Raw genomic sequence first — 21,985 nt, 5'->3', positions numbered from 1 at the left:
AATGACTTGTCAGTCTAAACAATTATTTATAGTAACAGTTTATTATATAATTATTGTTGCACATCTTTGTTCACAATGGCATGAAATAGCCATTCTGCTCTCAATGTAAATACTTGTTAAGACAGGTCTGAGGTTTATAACAAATACAATTTAATGTTTAGGTCACTAAACGTCATTAAATGTCATTATATCTCTTAAAATGTCATGTTTTTAATGTTTTCTTTTCCTTTTTTAGTATATGCCCAATGTTAATTACAAATTACAATAAAGCCAACTACATATAAAAGTTAAATGCTGGGGGAGTTGATGAGGAACAGGCAACCAAGTTCATGCCTGTGACTGCCCCTGCTCCCCTTACTAGGAAACCCCTATGGAGACTGAGCTGCTCATGGGCTACATCTGAGCAAGACAGTCCTGATGAGACCTGATAGGCTAGAGTCACATAGTAGGGGAGGAGGACCTCCCCTATCAGTGGACTAGGGGAGGGGCATAGCGGTGGAAGAGGGAGGTGGGTGGGTCTGGGAGGATGCAAAGGATACAGCCAGGATATAAAGTGAATAAATTGTAGTAAATAATAATAGTAGTAGTAGTAGTAATTGTAATAATTAAAGGAAAAAAAGTTAAATTCTTTAGCTGGGCTAGAGAGCACAATTCTGTGTTCCCAGACATTGCTAGGCAGAGGCTGGATAATTTCTACGAGCTCAAGGCTAGACTGATCTACATAGAGAATGGAAGATAACAAAACAAACAAAAATCTCCAAACCGATGTTGACATTGAAATTCATTCTTTTTATATTTTTAATTTATCTAATATATAGTATAAATACCCACTTTGCATAACACAATGACCAGTATAGGTGTAATATCTACTAACTTGGATTTTATAATTGATTGATTCACTACTCAGTATTTAATGCTTTAGATTTGTTGTCAATTTTTTTTCCTATCTCTAATATGACTCCAACAAACATAGAGCCTCAATAGAGATGGCTTTTCAGTTGGTTTAGCTCCAATGAGTGCTACTCTTACAAATACATCATGGATTTTGCTTCTAAATCATATGGATGCAAAGTGCGATGTCTTGACAAATTTATGCCTATTGTCAAACACCTGAACTGAAATATAAATTTGGTTTCATTTAACTATCTGGAATCATTATTTCATACAGTTCTATGTCATTGATATTATGGTTTTAAACATTCATTCTAAAGTAACATTCTATGACCTAAGCGAGAAATTCTAAATATATTTTTTAATAAAAATGGGAAATAGAAATATTATGCAAAGTCTGCTGTCTTTTTTAAGAATTAAAAAAATACTTCAGTTAAGAACAACTTTGAAAGCAGAGAATTACTTGTATTTCTTGAGAAGACAAATTAATCTGGAAAGCAATCTAGCACTTGGGTTTTATTAGCTGTTTAATAAGCAATAAATGATTAACTGCATAAGAGGTGGTAAAAAACCTCCTGGCAATAGAGAGGGAATACAATGCAATTTATGAAATTAAAGAGAGCCTTAGCATCTGTCCAAGTCAATTTTCATTTACTTGTTCATACCAGAAAAGAGAGGGCAGTTTATTTGTCATCTGAGTAAAGCTGTGCTGAGAAGCAGCTGCACAGGTGTTGAATTCATTTCTCCCTTCTTTGTTTTGGGCCATTCACTTTAAGATTGAAAGCTATATGCATCATCTTTTAGAGTTCAAAGATAACAAATATTTCACCTGCTCCCAGGATATCACAGCTCCTTAGGGAGAGAGAAAATGGGAGGAAGAAGAAAAACAATAACAAATAAATAAATAAAATAGTGAATAAATAAAAATGATTGTTGGATCTACTTCAGGAGACAAGCAGGATGTTTCAAGTTTTGAGCTTAGAAGCTATCAAAGAAGTATGGCTTTCTGTTTTCCTTATGCTATCACCCATTTGCTGTCATTTTGTATGAAAGAAGGAGCAGACATCTATTTTCATTTGTCAAGAGAGCAAAGATCCTGTGCAACTCACAATGGGATCATTTCCTCAGCTCCCCTGATGATGTAGGTGCCTCTCTGTGTCTATTTCTCACTGTGAAATGTAACTACATTGTTTCCTGCTGTGCACCAAAGGGCATGGAGCAAAGGACATTATGTGTCATCTCCTGAAGAACTTGTTTTCATAGTAGAAAGTTAAAGCCTTTCTCTGTGTGTGTGTGTGTGTGTAAATGGAGAGAGGATAGAAGAAAGAATATATTGCACTGACTTCTTTTCTAATGAACCCACATTAAAAGTAACAACTGTTATCTATTAATCAGAGAAAAATTTATAGTACTTCCTACCATAAGGAAACCATTTATATTTTCTCTTTCCCCTGTAGAATAGGAAAAATCAAAGGAAAACAACAAACACCTATTTTTAAATCTACACTGTAATATAGAAATTTATTATTTGAATATGTATATTATATATGAAGCTGTAATAAATTCTCAGTGGCAAGGAATAAAGAACTCACTGACAGGATGCCTCTACAAAGAAACTTGGTAGAGACGAATATAAACACTTTGGGAGGTTTACATTTGATGCTGAATTTGGCACATCAAGAGTTCACCCTAGAGAAAATGCAAAATGTAAGAGAAAGGATGTTGTGAGTCTTCTTTGATTTCTGAACTGTCTGGAATCATTAAGGAATGAATATTCTGTAATTATTTGGAATTTTTTCTCCTCTCTCTTCTGCTACTGTCTAATACTAAAAAATTATAGTGTAATGTCGCCTTCTAACCCTGAGTTAGTACCACCCTTCCAATAAACAAGAAAGACTACTCTATACTTAGAGTTTAAAAGTCAATATTTTAGGTACTTATTAAGAAATGTCCTGTTTATTTTAAAGAGAAAAACATTTTGTGATTTTTATAAATCCCACCGATAATTTGCATCACAAATCTATAGAAATATTTATGTCACTATTTAAGGTAAGCTTGCAGCTCTATAGGAGCTATCTGTCTCGGAGCTACCCTAACAACTTAAATGAGCACTTGATGAAAAGTAATACTTAATTCGATGTGACATTTAGACCTTTTGGACAGTCATTATCATGTTAGCGTAACTGTGTTTTAATCTGAGCTTAATTTCTTACAGTTCCTCACAGCTCTCTCAGTGCCTATCATCTGGCTTTTTATAAGAATCTTTTAGGTTAATCCTAGAGACACTCCCCATATGAGGTCCAGCATAGAACAGAAAGCACTGTGGACAAAAGGAGTCCTCCATTTAGTGCCAAGCTCGGTTTTCTGGTCATGGTGGACTACAAATTTAGCAGGAGGGTTTCCCAACACAAGAAAAAGTTTCAAGGTTTTAAAAATTATTTGTTGAATGGTGTTTGTTTAAAATTAAATTGCCTTGGATATTAGCATTACTTTTCATGTTTATTATATATTAGTATTACATTCCTTACATATAATTAAACCATATAATTATACAAGTTGATTTTATCTCCTATCTATCTATCTATCTGTCTATCTATCTATCTATCTATCTATCTATCTATCTATCTATCTATCGTTTCTGAGAAGTGGTGATATGCCTTTTGTTCAGTTTCACATTTTTCTCAGTATATTTTCTTTCTTACTTGTAAAAACATATCCCATAGTAGTCATTTTCACTTCAGTTGACCCTCAAACAGTTGCCATTGTTTGGCCTCTTGAACAATGGTGAAATGAAGCTAGGGTCAGTGAACTTTATAAATTAAAGTCACTATGTGTCATCAGTCCACACAAATATCTTTGTTTTTCTTATGGGAGGCAGAGAAGTTGACTTGCTATATATGTAAGTCAGTATTCAAGGACATGACTAACATCTGAGTAAAATAATAAAAGAGTCATTTTTACTCATAGCTTTCTTTTTCAATTTTTTTAAGTAGGGGTTTTAAATCTTTTTATATTGTTTGATCTAATTGTCTATGGAAACCAAAATGCAAAGTAATTCATTCCTCTGTGGGGAAATGGGAGGAATCTTTTCTCTCACATAGGAATGAATTGCTTATAAAATTAATTTGAGTACAAACTGTCTTTTGCATCCAATAACAATTTTAAAACTCAATCTTGTTCAAAAGAGATTGCAAGTATGTTGCCAGTTGATAGTAGTATCCCTTTTATAAGGGGAGGCCTTCTGAAAGAAATATCAAGTCCTGGATCCCACAACAAGGCACACATCAATCACTCTGTCAGTTGTAACCATGCCTTTTCTCCTTCTCATCTCATCCCCCTTTCAACTCCAATGGCACCAGACCAGTATGCTTTCAAAGGGGCCAAGTCTGATTTTATTAGGGAAATGAAGTCCCAAATAGATGGTATACAATAAAGAAAAGTTTACTATGACATCTACCTCGTAGCTAGAAAGAGAACAGGATACACCTCTGCAAACCAACATTCAGAAAGGCATCACTCAAACACAAGCCAAGAAATGTACATCTACCCCTTCAAAAGAAAGCTCTCTTTTTGCTCTAGTTCAACAGAGAAAACTGTGAGGCAGAAAGGGACCATTTCATTTGCATGATAGTTTGCACAGTTTAGCTATACAGTTTGATCCAAATCAAGACTCAGATTAAGCGTCACCAGCACTGACTTTTATCTACAGAATGATTTTCTCAACCATCACTTCTGCTTTTCTGCAGGAGGAAAAAATGCGTTTAAATTCTTCAAGAAGAAAGTTGGTGTTTCTGCCCTCCAAAAGTGAAAAAGGAGACAAGACATGATGAAGTCATTTCAGAAAATTATATAATTCTTAGTTAGAGGAAATGTAATTCATTCACAGTTTTACATGTCCCATCCCTTATGATGAAGGGGAGCTGAGAAACTCCCTTCAAAGAACTAAAGATACAAAGTAAGGGCTTTCTGTCCAAGCCAGCTTCTTCTTTCTAGCCTGTTATAATTTTCTTTGGATACAGCTTAGAGTGTTCCAATAGGTATGATACTTTTCTAGACATTTTAGTCCTATCAAAATGCCAATTATAAATTAGCTACACTTTGTTTCTACATCTGTTCTTTTTTTTTTTTTTTTTCAATGCAGTTTATTCAGGAACATTGAACAATCCTCGGACCCCGGGGAAAGCCAGCCCACAGCTTAAATAGCCTCTGGGTAGCCAACCCAGGCGTGCCACGGGGGCAATGCAGATAGGTCCACATACATGGAAGCAAGCCAGATCCTCGGCCTTAGCCAAATGTGGAGTTGTTCGTGACAGAGAGCACTCACCATCGGGAAGGTGGAAGGCGGAAACCAGCTCCATCTTTAAGGCATAGCATTCCGCAGCTCTCTACAGTTCCCCCTTTTTATTTTAGACGCATCAGGCAAGAGTAGAGGTCTGATCTCTGATATTAGAAATAAATTGGGACTTTGTACAGATGTTCATTTAGGTGTCATCCACCCAAAGAGCATCAGACCGTCCGATACCTTTTTCTCAGAGGCGGGACCTGGGGCATCAACCCGCATGCAATCAGACATGCTCTTCTCTGGGTCCAAAGCGGCTGACCCTGAGTGCAGTGCTTAGCCTCGCATCCTGAGCGTATCATTTTAGCTTTTTATGGTATCCAACCATGCTTGGGGAGAATGTCCTGCTTCAATGGCTGTAAAGGCCTGAATGATCATGGCTGCATCACACTGTTGTGAGACTCTAATCTTGCATATATACCACAGGCAAACCAAGGAGACCAACACCAGAAGGCCTGCTAACACTCCCATGCCCGCCCATTCCTTCAGATGATTCATGGCTGCAGCAATCCATGTTGATAATCCTGTGGCTAGTCCTGCGTCCACTCCGGTAGAATTTACTGTGACAATGGCCACTCTCAGCTGCTCCATCGTAGTATCTACATCTGTTCTTAAAACAGAAGAGTTACGGTGTTGCTACTACAAGAATCTAAAACAGTTCAGTCTATTGTGGGTTCACTCAAACCCAATAAATATAGTTTTGGTATGTTGTGAGCCCCTTAACTTAATCCAAATGAAAATTTAATGTGAGATTGTAGAGTAAACAATTCCATAAATATTCAAGTTAAAATCTTCAAACAATATTAATAATTTCTGGATTGTATCAGTTTTTCTACCAGATTTTGACAAAAGAAAAATGATATCTCCATTTATGTTATGTTTTAATAAGTTTAACTTCCAGGCAATGTTGTAAATTAAAAGAGATTTATCTCAAGAAAAGAAAAAATAATTCTTTTTTGTAATTTTAAGTATCTGAAAAATAATTTCATAAAATACTTATTTAAAAGAGACAACAAATTAATAATTTTTACATTATTACTCATTGATTAATTATCTAATGATGGGCAGTATTCAAAAGATACAAATACTCTAGAATTGTGTTGAAAATTGATCTTACCAAACTCTGCCCTGGGGGCTGAGGACAAGCATTTTCAGTGTAATTTATAGGAAGTCAGTTCTTTATCAAGGAAGTTTGGTATTTGTTTCTCTGTGGGCTCTGGAGACAGTGTTAGAGAATGTTTTTGTCAATGTGTGTTTCATACATAGCCTCTGATATATGATTCTGTTTTCAAACTCTTTCTTGTGCTAAAAGGGGTCTTTGCCTCCCCAGACTCACACCAAGCCATAGAAATGTTCTGAAAGCCATTCTGTCTCTACACAAGATTAAGAGTAATAGACAAGCCTACATTTTTGAACAGTGTGTGTGAGATTTGGCTTATGAAAGGAAGCACACCTGTGTCAATATCCTTCATAAAGATTATGCCTGCTTTAAGGTTCCTAGGCCTCAAAAAGATGCTTGGCAGTTCGAAATCCTCCTCCTCTTCAATCTGACCCTAGCCTATCAGGTCTCATCAAGGCTGACTGCATCATCTTCCTTTGTGGCCTGGCAAGGTTGCACCACCCAGGGGGAGATGATCAAAAAGCTAGCCACTGAATTCAGATCAGAGACAGCTCCTATACCCCTTACTAGGGAACCCACTGGGAAACTGAGCATCCATAGGGCTTCCTTTGAACAGGGAGTCTAAGTCCTCTCCACAAATGGTCCTTGGTTTGAGTATCGATGCCCCTGGATTCAGGCATTTTGGCACTGTTGTTCCCCTTGTAGAGATCCTGACTCCTCCAGTTCTATCTCCCTCTTCTTCCATTAAGGATTTCAGAACTCTGGCCAAAGTTTGGCTATAATCTCAGTATCTTCTTCGATACACTGGTGGGTAGAGTCTTTCAGAGGTACCCTGTGGAAGGTTCCTAACCTGTTTCTTGTTTTCTCCTACTTCCAGTGCCTATCCTGTTTGTCCTTCTGAATGAGGATTAAACATCTTCCATAGGGACATCCTTGTTGTTTAGATTCTTTAGGACTATAGATTTAGTGTGTGGATAATATATTGCTAATATCCACCAACAGCACAGGCTCTAAAATCAACAGTTAATAAATGGGAAACTCATGAAACTGTAAAACTTCTGTAAAGCAAAGGACACTGTCATCAGAAAAAAAAAAAAAAAAAAAAAAAAACATAGCCTACAGATTAGGAAAGGAGCTTTGCCAACCCTGTATCTGATAGAGGGCTAATATACAGACTATATAAAAAAAACTAAAGAGGTTAAACACCAACAAAGCAAGTAATCCAATTAAAAAATGGGGTCTAGAGCTAAACAGAGAATTCTCAAGAGAGGAATATTTAATGGCAGAGAAACACTTAGAGAAATGCTCAACATCCTTAGTAATTTGGGAAATCCAAATCAAAACGACCCTGAGATTTCACTTCATACTCAATAGAATGGCTAAGATCAAAAATTCAAGGGATGATGCATGCTGGAGAGGATGTGGAGAAAGGGTTCCTACATTGCTGGTGGAAATGTAATGTTGTAAACCATTTTGGCTATCAATCTGGTGATGTCTCAGAAAAATAGGAATAGTGCTACCTCAAGATCCAGCTCTAACACTCCTAGGCTTATACCCAAAGATGCCCCAACATTCAATAAAGATATTTGCTCAACTATGTTCATAGCAGCATTATTTGTAATAGCCAGAATCTGGAAACAACCTAGATACCCCTCAGTGGAAGAATGGATACAGAAAGTGTGGTACATTTACAAAATGGAATATGACTCAGCAATTAAAAACAAGGAAATCATGAAATTTACAGGCAAATGGAGGGAACTAGAAAAGATCATCCTGAGTGAGGTAATCCAGAAGCAGAAAGATACATATGTTAGGTACTCACTAATAAGTGGATGTTATCTGGTGTTTTAAAGGAATCTGCTGGGAGTGTCAACATACACTGAAAATAGAGGCCCATCTGCTTATATAAGGACTTCAAACTTTGAACAAATTCAGATGCAGTTTATAATCTTGAAACAATGAGATTAGCTTTGAATGTGCACAGGTTCTAACTGAATAAAATTTAAAAACAACTGTATATACTTGTAAACAGCCTAACATATAAAACAACCTTTTGTGTATTTCTACAGTCTGAAAGCCACCTGACAGTTACTTAAGCACAAAACTGTGACTTGAATTTTTAAAGATGTAACACGAATGTGTTCTCTTTAAAAAAAATCTTTTTATTAATTATTTAATTAACCTATTTATTTATTTTTAATGAATTCAAGTTTGGAAGTCATCCTTAAATTCTTTATCTGTCAGTGATATTACTCAAACTGTGAACTCACATCCCTGACTCCAGAACTGCTTTCAAATATCAGGTTAGCTGCAAAGAAGCCAGACACAGCTGGAAATGACCTTACTTCCTCTAGGCCACAGTTACTCCAGGTTTTAGCACTCCTTTGAAACCTTTCCAGGCTGATTAGCTGAGCTGCTCTGAGACCTTTGAGAATTGGCAGCCATTTTCCAATCATGGGAATGCACAACTGTCAAGTAGTGATTATTTTCCTTCTACTTCCTAGAATTAAGCATACTCCTCACATCCCAAGGGTGAAAGGTGGGAGTACAAGTTCTCTTTCCTTCTAACTGTGTATATTAACCTGATAGCTTGAAAGTCTCTGTTTTACAGAAGAGGGAAGTGAGTCCTTGAGAAGTTAAGGCAATTCTGAAATGCTTGCTTAGTTCACTGAAAACAATTTGGTTAGGCTTTTAAGCAAATACTTTCTATTTTGGGTGGAGTTTAACCTCTTTTTTATTTAAAGACTGTTGTCATTAATTAACAATTGAGCAACATAATGTAACATTTAAGGGTGTAAAACCTAACATTACTCTCCCCAAATAAATCCTGATGTGGCCTTCTAACCCTGACCATGGGCACGGGTTTAACATCTGTACTACATCCTTTCTTCTATGAAATGGATATAACATCAGTATTTGAAAACTATTTGCAGACAGAGAATACTTAACACTCTGTAGCACATAGTCTGTTTTCAAAGGTTAACAATGATCTCCAAGTCAGTGATTTATCCAAACTCTGTGGATACTTAACCAGAAACGGTAAATTAGTATCTGGACACTTAGATCTATAATCTTGACACATCAATTTCCAAATCATTCAAAACAAAATGAAAAGTTGGTTTATTTGTATTCTACAGAAACAGGTGAGATGTCTTATTTTCTTCCCTTACTGCCTATGGCCATCTTTGAATTTATAGAAGGCTGAGAGTCAAAAGATAGACTCTCAAAAGATAGACTTATAAAGAGACTGATTAATTGGTTCCTCCCCAAGGGAAAGGGAACTTGGTCCCTACTTGCCTCTGTTCTGTGTTACAGACACAGTGTATATTCAAGTCTAGGTTTCGGGAATGGGGTTTGAATGGTGACAACTTTGAAAGGGAAGAGAGAGAGAATTTGCAGTATACCACTGCAACACCCAGGCTGGAACAGGGACTTTTGTTAGAAATCAAATTTCATTCCTGGTAGAATGAAATAGAACTGAAGCTTTTAGAGTTCTTTTTGTTTTGTGAGTGGTTCTCATGTGAGTGGTTCACTTTGGCCTTGAATCCCCTATGCAACTAAGAATGACCCTGAACTCCTAATCCCTCTGCCATGACATAAGATGCAAGGGAATAAGAGCGATAGGTCACATGGGAGGCTTTCAAGTTCAGGAGGTTAAACACACTGCCTGTCACATAGGGAAGAAAACAGTTGTCTCTTTCTTGCAATATTTCTTCTTCAGCCAAAGTATCCAAAAATGGTCATTGTTAGAATAAAATAGATTCTCCACAAGAGAATTGTGAAAGCAGATACAACTTTTACTTCATTGTTTCCATTCTCTGATTAGTACACCCCGAAAAATGAGCAGAGGTAATTATATAAATGTTCCTTTGAACAGTAATAATATTAAAATTAAAGTGTTTGAATTCAAGGTCCACGTTGATCTATATGGACTGTGAAATTCATGATTGTCAATTGTAATGCAATATGAGTTATTAGCTCTGCATTCTGAAAAAAACTTAAAGTAGAAAGTTGATAGAAATTGATAAGATTATATGTCAACCTATACATTATCACTAGCACTGATATCAATTAGATAGTATTCTGACAAATACAGCAGTGTAGTTTTTGTTGTTTGAGACTCTCACTATGCATATGGTATATTTTGATCAAGCATTTATTCCACACCTTCTCCTTAATTTCTTCCCTAATCACTCCCACACTTTTCACTCTAGACTTTATATGCTCTCTCTCTCTCTCTTTCTCTCTCTGTCTCTCTCTCTGTCTCTGTTTTTCTGTCTCTCTGTCTCTCTCTTCACTGAATCCACTTTGTTCTGAAAATACATGCATACATGCATGGGTGTGAGGCCCATCAACTCAAGTATGAGTTGTCTTTCTGAAGAAGAAACACTCTCCTTCCTAAAGTAGCCAACAAGAGATCAATAGCTAGTATTTGCTCAGTTAGAATGGGATTTCAAAGCACTCTATGTTTAATGAAAAGACAAGTAATTTGACTGGATGGCTATAACTAGAGACAGCCAATCTGAGAAAAAGAGAAAGTAGGGGTAACAAAAAATATGGAAAGAACAAACAGATTATGACATGTGTGTCTAGTAAAAGCTGCAAGGAAAAAGAGTCAGGCCTGGGTCTTCTCCATGCATGGTCCTCCATTAGTGCATCAGTCTCTAAAGGACCCCCTGGACACAAATTCTTTAGCTTTGTTGGTCTTCTTGTGAGGCTCCTTTCCCTTCTATGATCCTCTATCCCCAACCCCCTCTTCTTCCATAAGACTGCCTACACTCTGTCCAAAGTTTGACCCTGAGTCTCAGCATCTGCTTCAATCCTCTTTTGGGTGAGTCCTTTCAGAGGACCGTCTATAGTAGACTCACATCTTGTTTCCTCTCTTCCATGGCTTCTGTTGTCTGTCTTGTTAATCACAATTAATGAGATTTAAACATCCTCCCCAAGGTCCTCCTTAGTGTTTAGCTTCTTTAGGTCTATAGATGGTTATCCTATATTATGCAGCTCAAATCTGCTCATAAGAATGTGTATACCAAGCCTGTCTTGGTATCAGCCTCACTCAGGATGATCTCTTCTAGTTCTATCCATTTGCCTGCAAATTTCCATGTGGATCTCTGAGTGAGGGTAGCAGGGGCTGCCTCTATCATGAACTCAGTTGACTGCTGTTTGAACACTTGGCCCTGGTAATGCACCCTTGCCAGGGTACCAAGGAAGGGGATCCACACACACACGCGCGCACTTTATGTATTCAAACGTACAAATTATTAAACATTTTCCATCCTCCAAAATACTTATTACACAAAAATGTTGAAAGTGCCTTTCACTCAATGCAAAGTTGAGTGTTTATTTAAAAAGACTCAGTTGTTGTTGTTGCTTTGTTTTTTTTTATGTTTTTTGTTTTGTTTTGTTTTTCTGAGACAAGGTGACTTTATGTAGTCTTGGTTGTCCTAAACTCACTCTGTAGACCATGCTGGCCTCGAACTCACAGAGATAAGCCTGGTTCTGACTTCTTGAGTGCTGGCATTATAGATGTGAGCTACCAAGTGCAGATGGACTCCATTTTTTTCCCTTCTGAGACATGAATCATATAGAAAATAATATCCACATATTTAGTGTTTCTGGTATACAAACTATAGAGAAATATTTTTGTTGTTGTTGTTTTTAATATAAGGTTTGGAAATAGTGTGATTTTCTATTTGTCATTTCCATTGCAGCAAGACCATTTATTTCTATTTCATTATTTCCAAGCTCAACAGCATGATCTTTTCAGTATTCTGACTTCAAGAGTATTTCAAAGTTGTTTTTTTTTTTTTTTTTTCATTGTCTAAAGTGTTTCTTCTCAACCTTGGTCTGTTTAGTTTCGACAAAAACATATTTTGTGAATATTTAAAGACCTTTTTCATGAGAATTCCTTGCTATGGAAAAGGATGCTAGAAGGAATAGTTAAGATGTTTTAAATTTAAAATGCACAGGATAGTTGTACAGAAACAATGTTACCCACTCAGAAGGATGAGCTACAAATGCCACTCTCACTCACTACACCAGTCTTACAATATTAATGAATTTCTTCTTCAGGATGACCATTAAGTGTAAATGTGTAGTATTTTTGTTTATAATCTATCCTTTGCTTCATTGTTATTGACAATTTTAAAGAATGTATAAATTTAAGATAATTAATCTGAACTGAAACAGGTTGAAGGGAATCAATCATTCATCAATTAACCAGTTTAGAACACTTTCTTTTTTTAACATTAGTAGATGTTTAGATATCTTAGATTTTTTGTGAAAGTAGCCATGAGATTTCAGGACTTTAATGCATGTTTGTTCATCTGTTTTATAGGTTTCCTTAGATGGAATGTCATAAAGGAGAAGCTCCCAAAGCATCAATGTGTGAATTACTGTCACAACACTAAAACGGAAAGCTCAGCCTTCACAGCCACAAACACCTCAAACCTGGATCCCACGACTCTACATTAAATACTGGAGTATTTATTACTCTACTGTAGGAGAAAGTTTTTGCCAATGCTTACAAGGAACTCTTTATACCTGCTTCTCTGGATCCTGTTTGATGGAGGTCTCCTAACGCCACTTCAACCACAGCCACAACAGACTTTAGCCACAGAACCAAAAGAAAATGTTATCCATCTTCCAGGGAGACGATCCCATTTCCAACGAGTCAAACGTGGCTGGGTATGGAATCAGTTTTTTGTGCTGGAAGAATACATGGGCTCCGAACCTCAGTATGTGGGAAAGGTAATGCCGCATTTCTTTTGACAACCACTTGATAGGAGGGGGGAATAAGAATTGTGTATTGTGTATGGATGTTTAGCACAGGAATTGAACAAACCAGTGACTAGAGCACTGTAATTGAAATTCAACAGACTCGGGCCTGGGTAAGCCTTGCCACTTCCCTCTTTCACTGTTTGCTTCAATTTTCCAGTTCCCCCATTATTTTGATAAAACAGTTTATGTTTTGTTTTTGCTTTTTGATGACTAGAATTTAAAATTCTTAAATCACATTAAAAGCACAGGGATAGTGCATTACTCTTCAGAGTCTGTAATTGCAGCCCATTTCCAGGCACAAGAACAGGTCATCAGGATTAAGTACTATTAAAACTGATATTTGTATTCCTTCATAATGAATCTGTGTTCCTGGTCATTTCCCCTTAAAATGTAACATACTACATGGAGTTTATTTCCAATATATTTGTTGTGTCTTGCTTATGCTTCAGCAACAATTCTATAAAATTTGTTTATTTATTTGCTGGCCTTCTCTGAAGACCAAATACCAAAGAGTGTATGTAGAGGACAGAGTATATTTTGGGTGACTCTACTGCCTTTGTCCATCCAGGGATCCAACTCAGATCACTATGCTTGGCCACATACCTGTAACTCCATCTCTTTTGCTGGCACAAGACACTTGTTTTGACTGATTTTGCTGTTGTTGTTGTTACTGTTGTTGTTGTTCAGGGATGATTTTATTAGGGTTTAAAATAAAAACCCCCAAAGGCAGACAAGCAGTAAATCTCAACAACGGTGTAGCTGCCTAGAAAAGAAGACTGAAGAAGGAAAGAAACATAGTAAACAAATAAAGAAAGCAAAGCAAACCAGACAAAAAGGTATCATGCCTTTTGAGCTATTGACATATAGTTCTGTCACATGGCAACAAATAGTCACCTGGTAGGAAGGACCTTTAGTGAAGACTGGGGAAGCCTAAAGTACTAGAGAATGTATAATTACATTATGGACAACATTGGCAAGAGGAGACTGAAAAAGGAAAAAACAAAACAAAACAACAAAAAGAAAAACAACACTTTCTTTCCTAGAAAAGTGGGAAAACTCAGCCAGAACTCTTTCACCCTCAGACTGGCTCACGGGGATGGAGTTAGGGGACAGGGATTACCCTACCTATCTCTTTATCATTATATCTTTATCAACATATTATGGTGAGCACACCTTTCTTCCTACAAAGAACCCCTCTTCCTGAGGGCTAGTGCATAGTCCCACATTCAAGTGATTACCCAACAAACTGGAATATTACACCTTGACCCAGGCCAGAGATTTATTCTCTTGTCCACCGTGTTTTCTTTCGTAAAAATTGGTTGCCTCTCTAACAACCCTGCTTTTGATGAAATAACTATAAAAGGACATAGGAGTTTAGAGAATCTATACAAGACATTTTTACCACAAAAGTCTAGCAATTGCATAAATATTTCTACTTATTTTTTATTTGTTACAGTTTATCCATTTTAAAATGTACAGAAATTGTTTTTCTACGAAAAAAACTTTTTCCTAAAAAATTAATTACTTTACTTTGATTGTCTGAATTCTTTATTTTAAAATACTGTTAATTTGATTTTAAATTTTGATTAAAATATAATTACATTACTTTCTTGCCCCAACTCCTCATGTTGTCTCTAACTTCATCTCAAATTTGTTTTCTTTTTCTTTATTATCACTGCACACACACACACATAAATGCATAACTATATTACCTAACCTGCTTATAGAAAGACATGAACTTTGTTTAAAATAAAACTGGAAACACAAGTTACAAAAACAACAATGAAATAATTTGGAACCAAGTATACCCATAAGCTGAGTAAAACATAAAATATAGATGAATCAGGCAGAAAGAAAATGAAGACCAGAGTCCAATTCATAATAGGCTGCTCTCTGTGTATACATTAGCACTAACCACAAGTAGCATCTTAGACAATTTTGAAGAAGTAGCTTTAAAATGGAGAATACTCTGAATGTAGTTTGTAAATATTATGCTTATATGATCCCTCGATGGCATCATATAAGCCTAACAATAAATATAAATAATTTAGACTAAGATAATCCCATGTGGTACTCTTACATGAATTTTATTTATTTGTTTGTTTTACAGAAATACAAATTCAGAGTAATGAAAGAATATGGTTTATCTTTTTTCTTTTCCTTTATTTTGCAAATTCTGCACTAAATAAATATTTACTTTACATTCAGCAGGAGCAAATGGATGCAAAATCACTCAAATCCTTTTTTAAAATCATAAGCTGAAGTGTTATACTATAGTTTTTTATTTTTTTAAATTATTTTATATTAATTATAATTTATTCGCTTTGTATCCCAGCTGTAGCCCCCTCCTTTTTTCCCTCCCAATCACACTCTCCCTCCCTCCCTCTTCTCCTCCACACCCCTCTCCAAGTCCATCACTATGGAAGGTCCTCCCCCGCTTCCATCTGACCCTGGCCTATCAGGTTTCATCATGACTGGCAGCATTGTCCTCTTCTGTGGCCTGGCAAGATTTCTCCCCCCTGAAGGGGATGTAGTCAAACATCTAGCCACTGAGTTTATGTCAGAGACAATCCCTGTTCCCCTTACCAGGGTACCCATGTGGAGACTGAGCTGCCATGGGCTACATCTGAGCAGGGGTTCTAGGTTATCTCCATGCATGGTCTCAGAAAAGACCCCTGTGACCAGATATTTTGGTACTGTTGCTCTCCTTGTGGAGCTCTTGTCCTCTCCAGGTCTTACTAACTCCCCCTTCTTTCATAAGATTCCCCGCACTCTGGCCAAAGTTTGGTTGTGACTCTCAGCATCTGCTTTGATACACTGCTGGGTAGAGTCTTTCAGGGGCCCTTGTGGCAGGCTCCTGTCCTGTAGGTTTTATTGTATGGTATTTTCTGGAATTTCTTCTTCTTCTTCTTCTTCTTCTTCTTTTTCTTCTTCTTCTTCTTCTTCTTCTTCTTCTTCTTCTTCTTCTTCTTCTTCTTCCTCCTCCTCCTCCTCCTCCTCCTCCTCCTCCTCCTCCTCCTCCTCCTCCTCCTCTTCTTCTTCTCCCACCCACTCCCCCCAAGTTCCTTTCCCTCTCAACACCCCCACCCTGGGTACCAACCCACTCTGGCACATAAAATCTAATAGTGACCTCATCTTTCGATGAGGCAAGACAACTCAGCCTTGATAGGGAAAGGGGATCCAGTGGAAGGCAACAGAGTCCAAGTCAGACAGCCTCTGCTCCAGGTTTTAGGGGACCCACTTGAAGACCAAGCAGGCCATCAGCTTCATATGTATAGTGGTATGGCTTTCAAATTCGGCTCCACAAACATTAATTATTTTAGCTCTGCTTATGCTTTCTAACATTGCCTGAATTTTTTTTAATTAAAAGACTGAAGAGACCTTCATATTCTTTGTTTTTTTGTTTTTGTTTTGACCAAGTCAGATATGCAACCTTTAGTTACCAGGACTGGAGACGACAAAGGAAACATTTAGAGAAAATTTTGTAATGATTTTTTATGTTGTCCTTGTAGAGTTTCAACTGCCTGCCCCCAGACACCACCAATAGAATGAAATGGATTTGGTTGGAAACTATTGCTTGATAATTTAGAATTTTGTCTTTGGAATTCTAGAGTATGGAATTATTACAGGATGGAATTCATCTGATTGAGTGAAGGATAAATTATTTATAAATTGGATTAAAAAGGAATGTACCTAATATCCAGTCTATTACATCTAAATATTATCATTTTCTATATGTTTATGACTTCACATTGGAGGTAGTTGCTAAACACACATTTCTAATATAATGAAACACCAGTTGTCAAGATTTCTTTTACACAAGAAAACCAATTAAAGTTTAATTAACTCTATATTGATGCTTCTGGATTTGGGAATAGAACTATGTCAACAATAATTCAAGACATTGTATGCATATGTGTAAGCAGACATAAATATATTTATATTTTTCTTCCTAAGAAGGGCTTTGAGACTGCTTATAGAAAGGTTAATTAGTATAAAAAAATACAGAATTCAATACTAAAAGCAATGGAAAATTTAAAAAGTACTAAGCGCAGAGGTTGGTGGACTGCTGTCAATGAGCCTCAAATTTGAGGTTCTGTTTCTCTTTAGAAAAATATAAAGTGAAAACAGGATTATCTGATCTCTTCTGGGGAAATTGTTTATATATTGAGTTTAACATATCTATACCCACAAATGGCTTCATACAGTCTAGTCAAGTAAGAAGCTGGCATGGCTTAGGTGTCATAAACAATAGCATTGACAATTTTAGATTTTAATGTTGCAAGATACTAAGATTGGCACCTGTTCAAGGAGAATCATATTACAACATTGCTTGTGATGAATTATCTCCATTCAAATAAGATGGAGGAATATCCAATGAAATTATCAGTCCATACCTGAAAAAATAAGTTCTTAATTTAGTAAAATAACCAAGATAAATATAAGATTATTTTTGTAAGGGAATATAAATATTAGTTTTAACTACAGAATACATTTTGGGACTTTCTTACTTAACACAGGAGAAATACTTACTTAGCAAAGGGAGAAATACTAAAGACAAAAAATATGAACACATGCACATTAACATATCATTACTTGGGTTTGTGAAAGTAGGAGTAACTACATGCCTATAAAACTGTTTTGACATCGCCTTGGCTTTTGCTTCTAGAAAATACTGCCCCTTTAATCTTACAGAAATTATTGACTTGTTATTTTCACAACAGGGATGGACCATAGCTAACTGTATTTCTTCAAATTATATTTATTAAAAGAAATATATAAAATTGACTCACATGTAGACTCTAGTTTCAGATTCATCACCTTTTCTTAAAGATATTTTTGATGCAGAGAGCATTACAGCTTGAGACAGTATTAAGTCATATGGGGCTAAATGGAAATATGAAGGGCCCCAGGTTGCAATTATAACAGGTAAAATTTATTAAATGTTTCCTTTGGGCACTGTTTTAATTGCTTTGCATAGATAAGCTTGCATAACCTTCAAAATAAAATTATGAAGGATTTTATTAGTGTCTGTATTTTAAACCTAAGAAAACCAAGGCTTAAAAAAATCAGGTAAAAATAAACAGCCAGTAAATTCTAAAACTTATGGTTTAAATCAAATAATCAAGTTTCATTGAACTCTAAAATATTTTCCTTAGGTGCTAAAATATTAATATTTTTCTGTATTAGTATGATGGACAGATTCTTAGGGATTGTGTTGATACTATGAAGAATGTATATATAAAGAACAGTAAGGAACTCAAGAAAGGTTTCACAGATGTAGAAGAACCTAAGATGAGTCTTGAAAATTTACTTATTTATTAAAAAAGGGTAGAATATGATGAGTTTTATAAGCCTTGAGCCTTTTTTTTAATTACACTTTATACATTTTGTATCCTCCCATAAGCCCCTCCCTCCTCCCCTCCCTATCCCACCCTCGCTCCCCCTTCTTCATGCATACCCTTCCCCAAGTCCACTGATAGGGGAGGTTCTCTTCTCCTTCCTTCTGATCTTAGTCTATCAGTTCTCATCAGAAGTGGCTGCATTGTCATCATCTGTGGCCTGCTGGGCAGAGTGCATGGAATTTTATGTAAGAAGTGGGAAATAGTAAGAGCTGGAGAGGACAGGAACCCCACAAGGAGAGCAACAGAATGAGAAAATTTGAACACAGGGAAGTTCCCTGAGACTCATACTCCAACCAAGGACTATTCATGGAGATAACCTAGAACCCCTGAACAGATATAGCCCATGGCAGTTTAGTGTCCAAGTGGGTTACATAGTAATGGGAAGACGGACTCCCTCTGACATAATCTGATTGGCCTGCTCTTTGATCACCTCCCCCTGTGGGGAGACCAACCTTACCAGGCCACAGCCTTGAGCCTTTAAAGACCACATTAATCCTAGAGAGCTGTATTTAATACACTCAGAATATGAACCTGATTTTTAAAACTTTTTATTTTATTTTTATTAATTACAGTTTATTTACTTTGTAGCTCCCTCCACAAACCCCTCCCAATTCCACCCTCTCTCCCTCTTCTTCTCCTCTGCCCCTCCCACAAAAGCAATCAAATGATAGGAGAGGTCCTCCTCCCCTTCCATCCCACCCTAGGCTATCAGGTCTCATTAGGACTGGTTTCATTGTCTTCCTCTGTGAACTGGTCAGACTGCCCGCACCTCAGGTGGAGGTGATCAAAGAGCCAGCCCATGGCTTCATGTCAGAGATGGTCCCTGTTCTATGGGAAATCCTCTTGGACACTGAGCTGCCATGGGCTACATCTGTGCAGGGGTTCTTGGTTATCTCCATGTATGGTCCTTGTTTGGAGCAATAATCTCACAAAAGACCCCTGTGCCTTTTACAAAAACAGACCCACTAAACCTATTAAAAGAAAAAGTGAGGAAGAGCTGTCAATTCATTGGCACAGAAGACAACTTCTTGAACAGAACACCAACAGCACAGGCTCTAAGATCAACAATCAATAAATGGGACATTAAGAAACTGCAAAGCTTTTGTAAAGCAAAGGACAGTATTGTCAGAACAAAACAACAGCCTACAGTCTTGGAAAGGATCTACACAAACCCTATATCTGACAGAGAGCTAATATCCAGGATATATAAAGAACTTAAGATGTTAAACAGCAACAAATCAAGTAATCCAATTAAAAAATGGGGTACGGAACCTGATTTTATAAAGTATGAAGTCATAAAAATGTTCAATTCTGATACACAGGTAAACAGTATTCTCAGAAGAATCATTCTTGCATGATTAGCATAGATAGAATATGATTTAAACTGATGAGTTAAAAAGGCCAGTCCTGAAGATACCTGATAAAACAGGGCCAGACGAAAGGGGAGGAGGTCCTCCCCAATCTGTGAACTTGGAAAGGGGCAGGGAGGAGCTAAGGGAGGTAGGGTGGGATTGGGATGGAATAATGGAGTGGGATACAGCTGGGATACAGAGTTAATAAAATGTAACTAATAATAATAAAATAAAATAAAAAAGGTCAAACATTTATCTAATATGACACAGCTATCCTACATATAGGAACAAATAAAGCCTTTTTTGCAGAAGACTGTAAAATATTTGAGTAAAATGTAAAGTTTTCTATTACTGAAAACAAATGCAGGTGAGAACATAGAGAAGAGTGAATCCTTCCCTATGCTCAGTGGATTACAAACTGGTAAAGCCACTTTGGATAACAAAAAAAGCTAAACAGAATACTACCATATTACCAGCTATGATGCTCCTTGACATATGCCCCATAGAGCCAATATCCTACTGCAAAGACACCTTTTCAGCCATGTCGATTGTCATTTTATTCATAATAGCTGGGAAATGGAAACAACTTTCAATTGATGGATTGATTGATTGGGAAAATATGGCTTGCATTCACCATTGAATTCCATTCACATGCAACAAAACTGAAATTCATGTATAGATAAAACTGGAAAATATTGTATAGTGTTTGTACAGACAGAAACACAATTAGGACATGTTCTTTATATGTTTAGATGGGAGAGTATGTAACATGGAGTAACCACAGAACATGGTCAAATTAAAACAAAGTATGTGGTTTTAGGGGTGAGTGGGGGCAGAAGAATCTCCAGGGAGGAAGACCAGTAGGCCATATGTACTATGTGGGGGGAAGGGCAAATGTATGAACAAGAACTAGGGCATTCAAAGCAGAGAGAGGATAATACAAAGAATAGGAAGAGATAAATTACAGATTTTCAAGTTGTTCATAAGAGGAGTCCAAGAGACTCCCAAAACATTGCATGCTATTGTCTCTGCTCTTCTTGCTTCTCAGAGCTGCAAGGTAAGACATCACACCACATTCTTCAGACACAGTACTTAAAGGAATTGAGCTGTACCTGATCTGGAAGTTTCCTCCCTGAAAATTAGTTCTCATTGTATCATAAGATGTTATGAATGCTGCCAAGAGAGGAAAGCATCCAATAATTCTACCAAGATATAAAGCCTATGGACCACAGAGTGAACAGTGCCAGAAGGTCTCCAATGGTGCAATCAAGACACTTTTACCTTGGTTGGATAACCAACATCAACAAGATGAGGATATGATCTACACTCTAATCCTGTATCTTTATACTTAAAGATAAATGAAGCTTTTACCTGTCTTCAAAGAAGTCTTATTTTGCAACAGGTGGATACTGTTACAGAAATCCCTAACTGATGAAAATGTAGAGAATAAATGATCACGTTTTGTTCAACCCCAATGGACTCATCTACAATGCAATCTGTATACCCAAGGCTTAGGAAGCACAGCAAAACTAAAGACAGAAAGAAAGTAAGAGATGGTGAACCAGGAAGTCTGGCTTGAAATAACATATTTTATAAATTACAGCGTCTTAGTGTATAAAATCTTTCAGCAATTTTGTCTAAACAAAACCTGCAAAATAACACCAACTGAGATATAAACATTGATAGGAGACATTTCTTATGGTTTTATCCTTAGGGAAAGAGCTAAGAAACTCACTGGCTGCTGAGAGAAAGGAAGAATTATTCATTCATAGGGATGACTTTCTCCATAAGTTATTCAATCCCAGACAGTCAGCCTTAAAAAATGCATATGATCAACATTAAATGGCTTAAGAGGAGGACTTTATAATAGGATAATCTTTGATCTGATCTCGTATATAGCACTTGTAATTCTTCATAAAGTAATACTGTGTATACTTTACAGTTTACTTGATCAAAAACCCCACAAAATTTTATAGTTGAGTAGTTGTGAATCTCTGTGTGAACTTACATCTAACGGGGAAAAAAAAAAACCTTATATGATGAGGAGTGTACTACCCTATGGGTATAGGGATGTAAACCTAGTCCATAGCCCAAA

General features: G+C 36.7%; 1 protein-coding gene across 4 annotated transcripts in view; it reads left to right on the top strand.

Moving 5' to 3' along the window:
- The window catches only part of Cdh12 (cadherin 12), a 1,315,861-nt gene that overhangs the window by 916,409 nt on the left and 377,467 nt on the right, over positions 1–21,985 (top strand). For all 4 annotated transcript variants that reach the window (XM_060380426.1, XM_060380423.1, XM_060380425.1 and 1 more), the window contains one exon: positions 12,691–13,103. In XM_060380426.1, the coding sequence (XP_060236409.1) occupies positions 12,873–13,103 (231 nt within the window). In that variant the 5' untranslated portion in view covers positions 12,691–12,872. The remainder of the gene's footprint in view (positions 1–12,690; positions 13,104–21,985) is intronic.

The sequence above is a fragment of the Meriones unguiculatus genome, chromosome 3 (genome assembly GCF_030254825.1).
Source record: "Meriones unguiculatus strain TT.TT164.6M chromosome 3, Bangor_MerUng_6.1, whole genome shotgun sequence".
NCBI lineage: Eukaryota > Metazoa > Chordata > Mammalia > Rodentia > Muridae > Meriones > Meriones unguiculatus.
The sequence above is the reverse complement of the archived record's forward strand: the minus strand, read 5'-3'. Positions and strand labels throughout refer to the sequence as shown.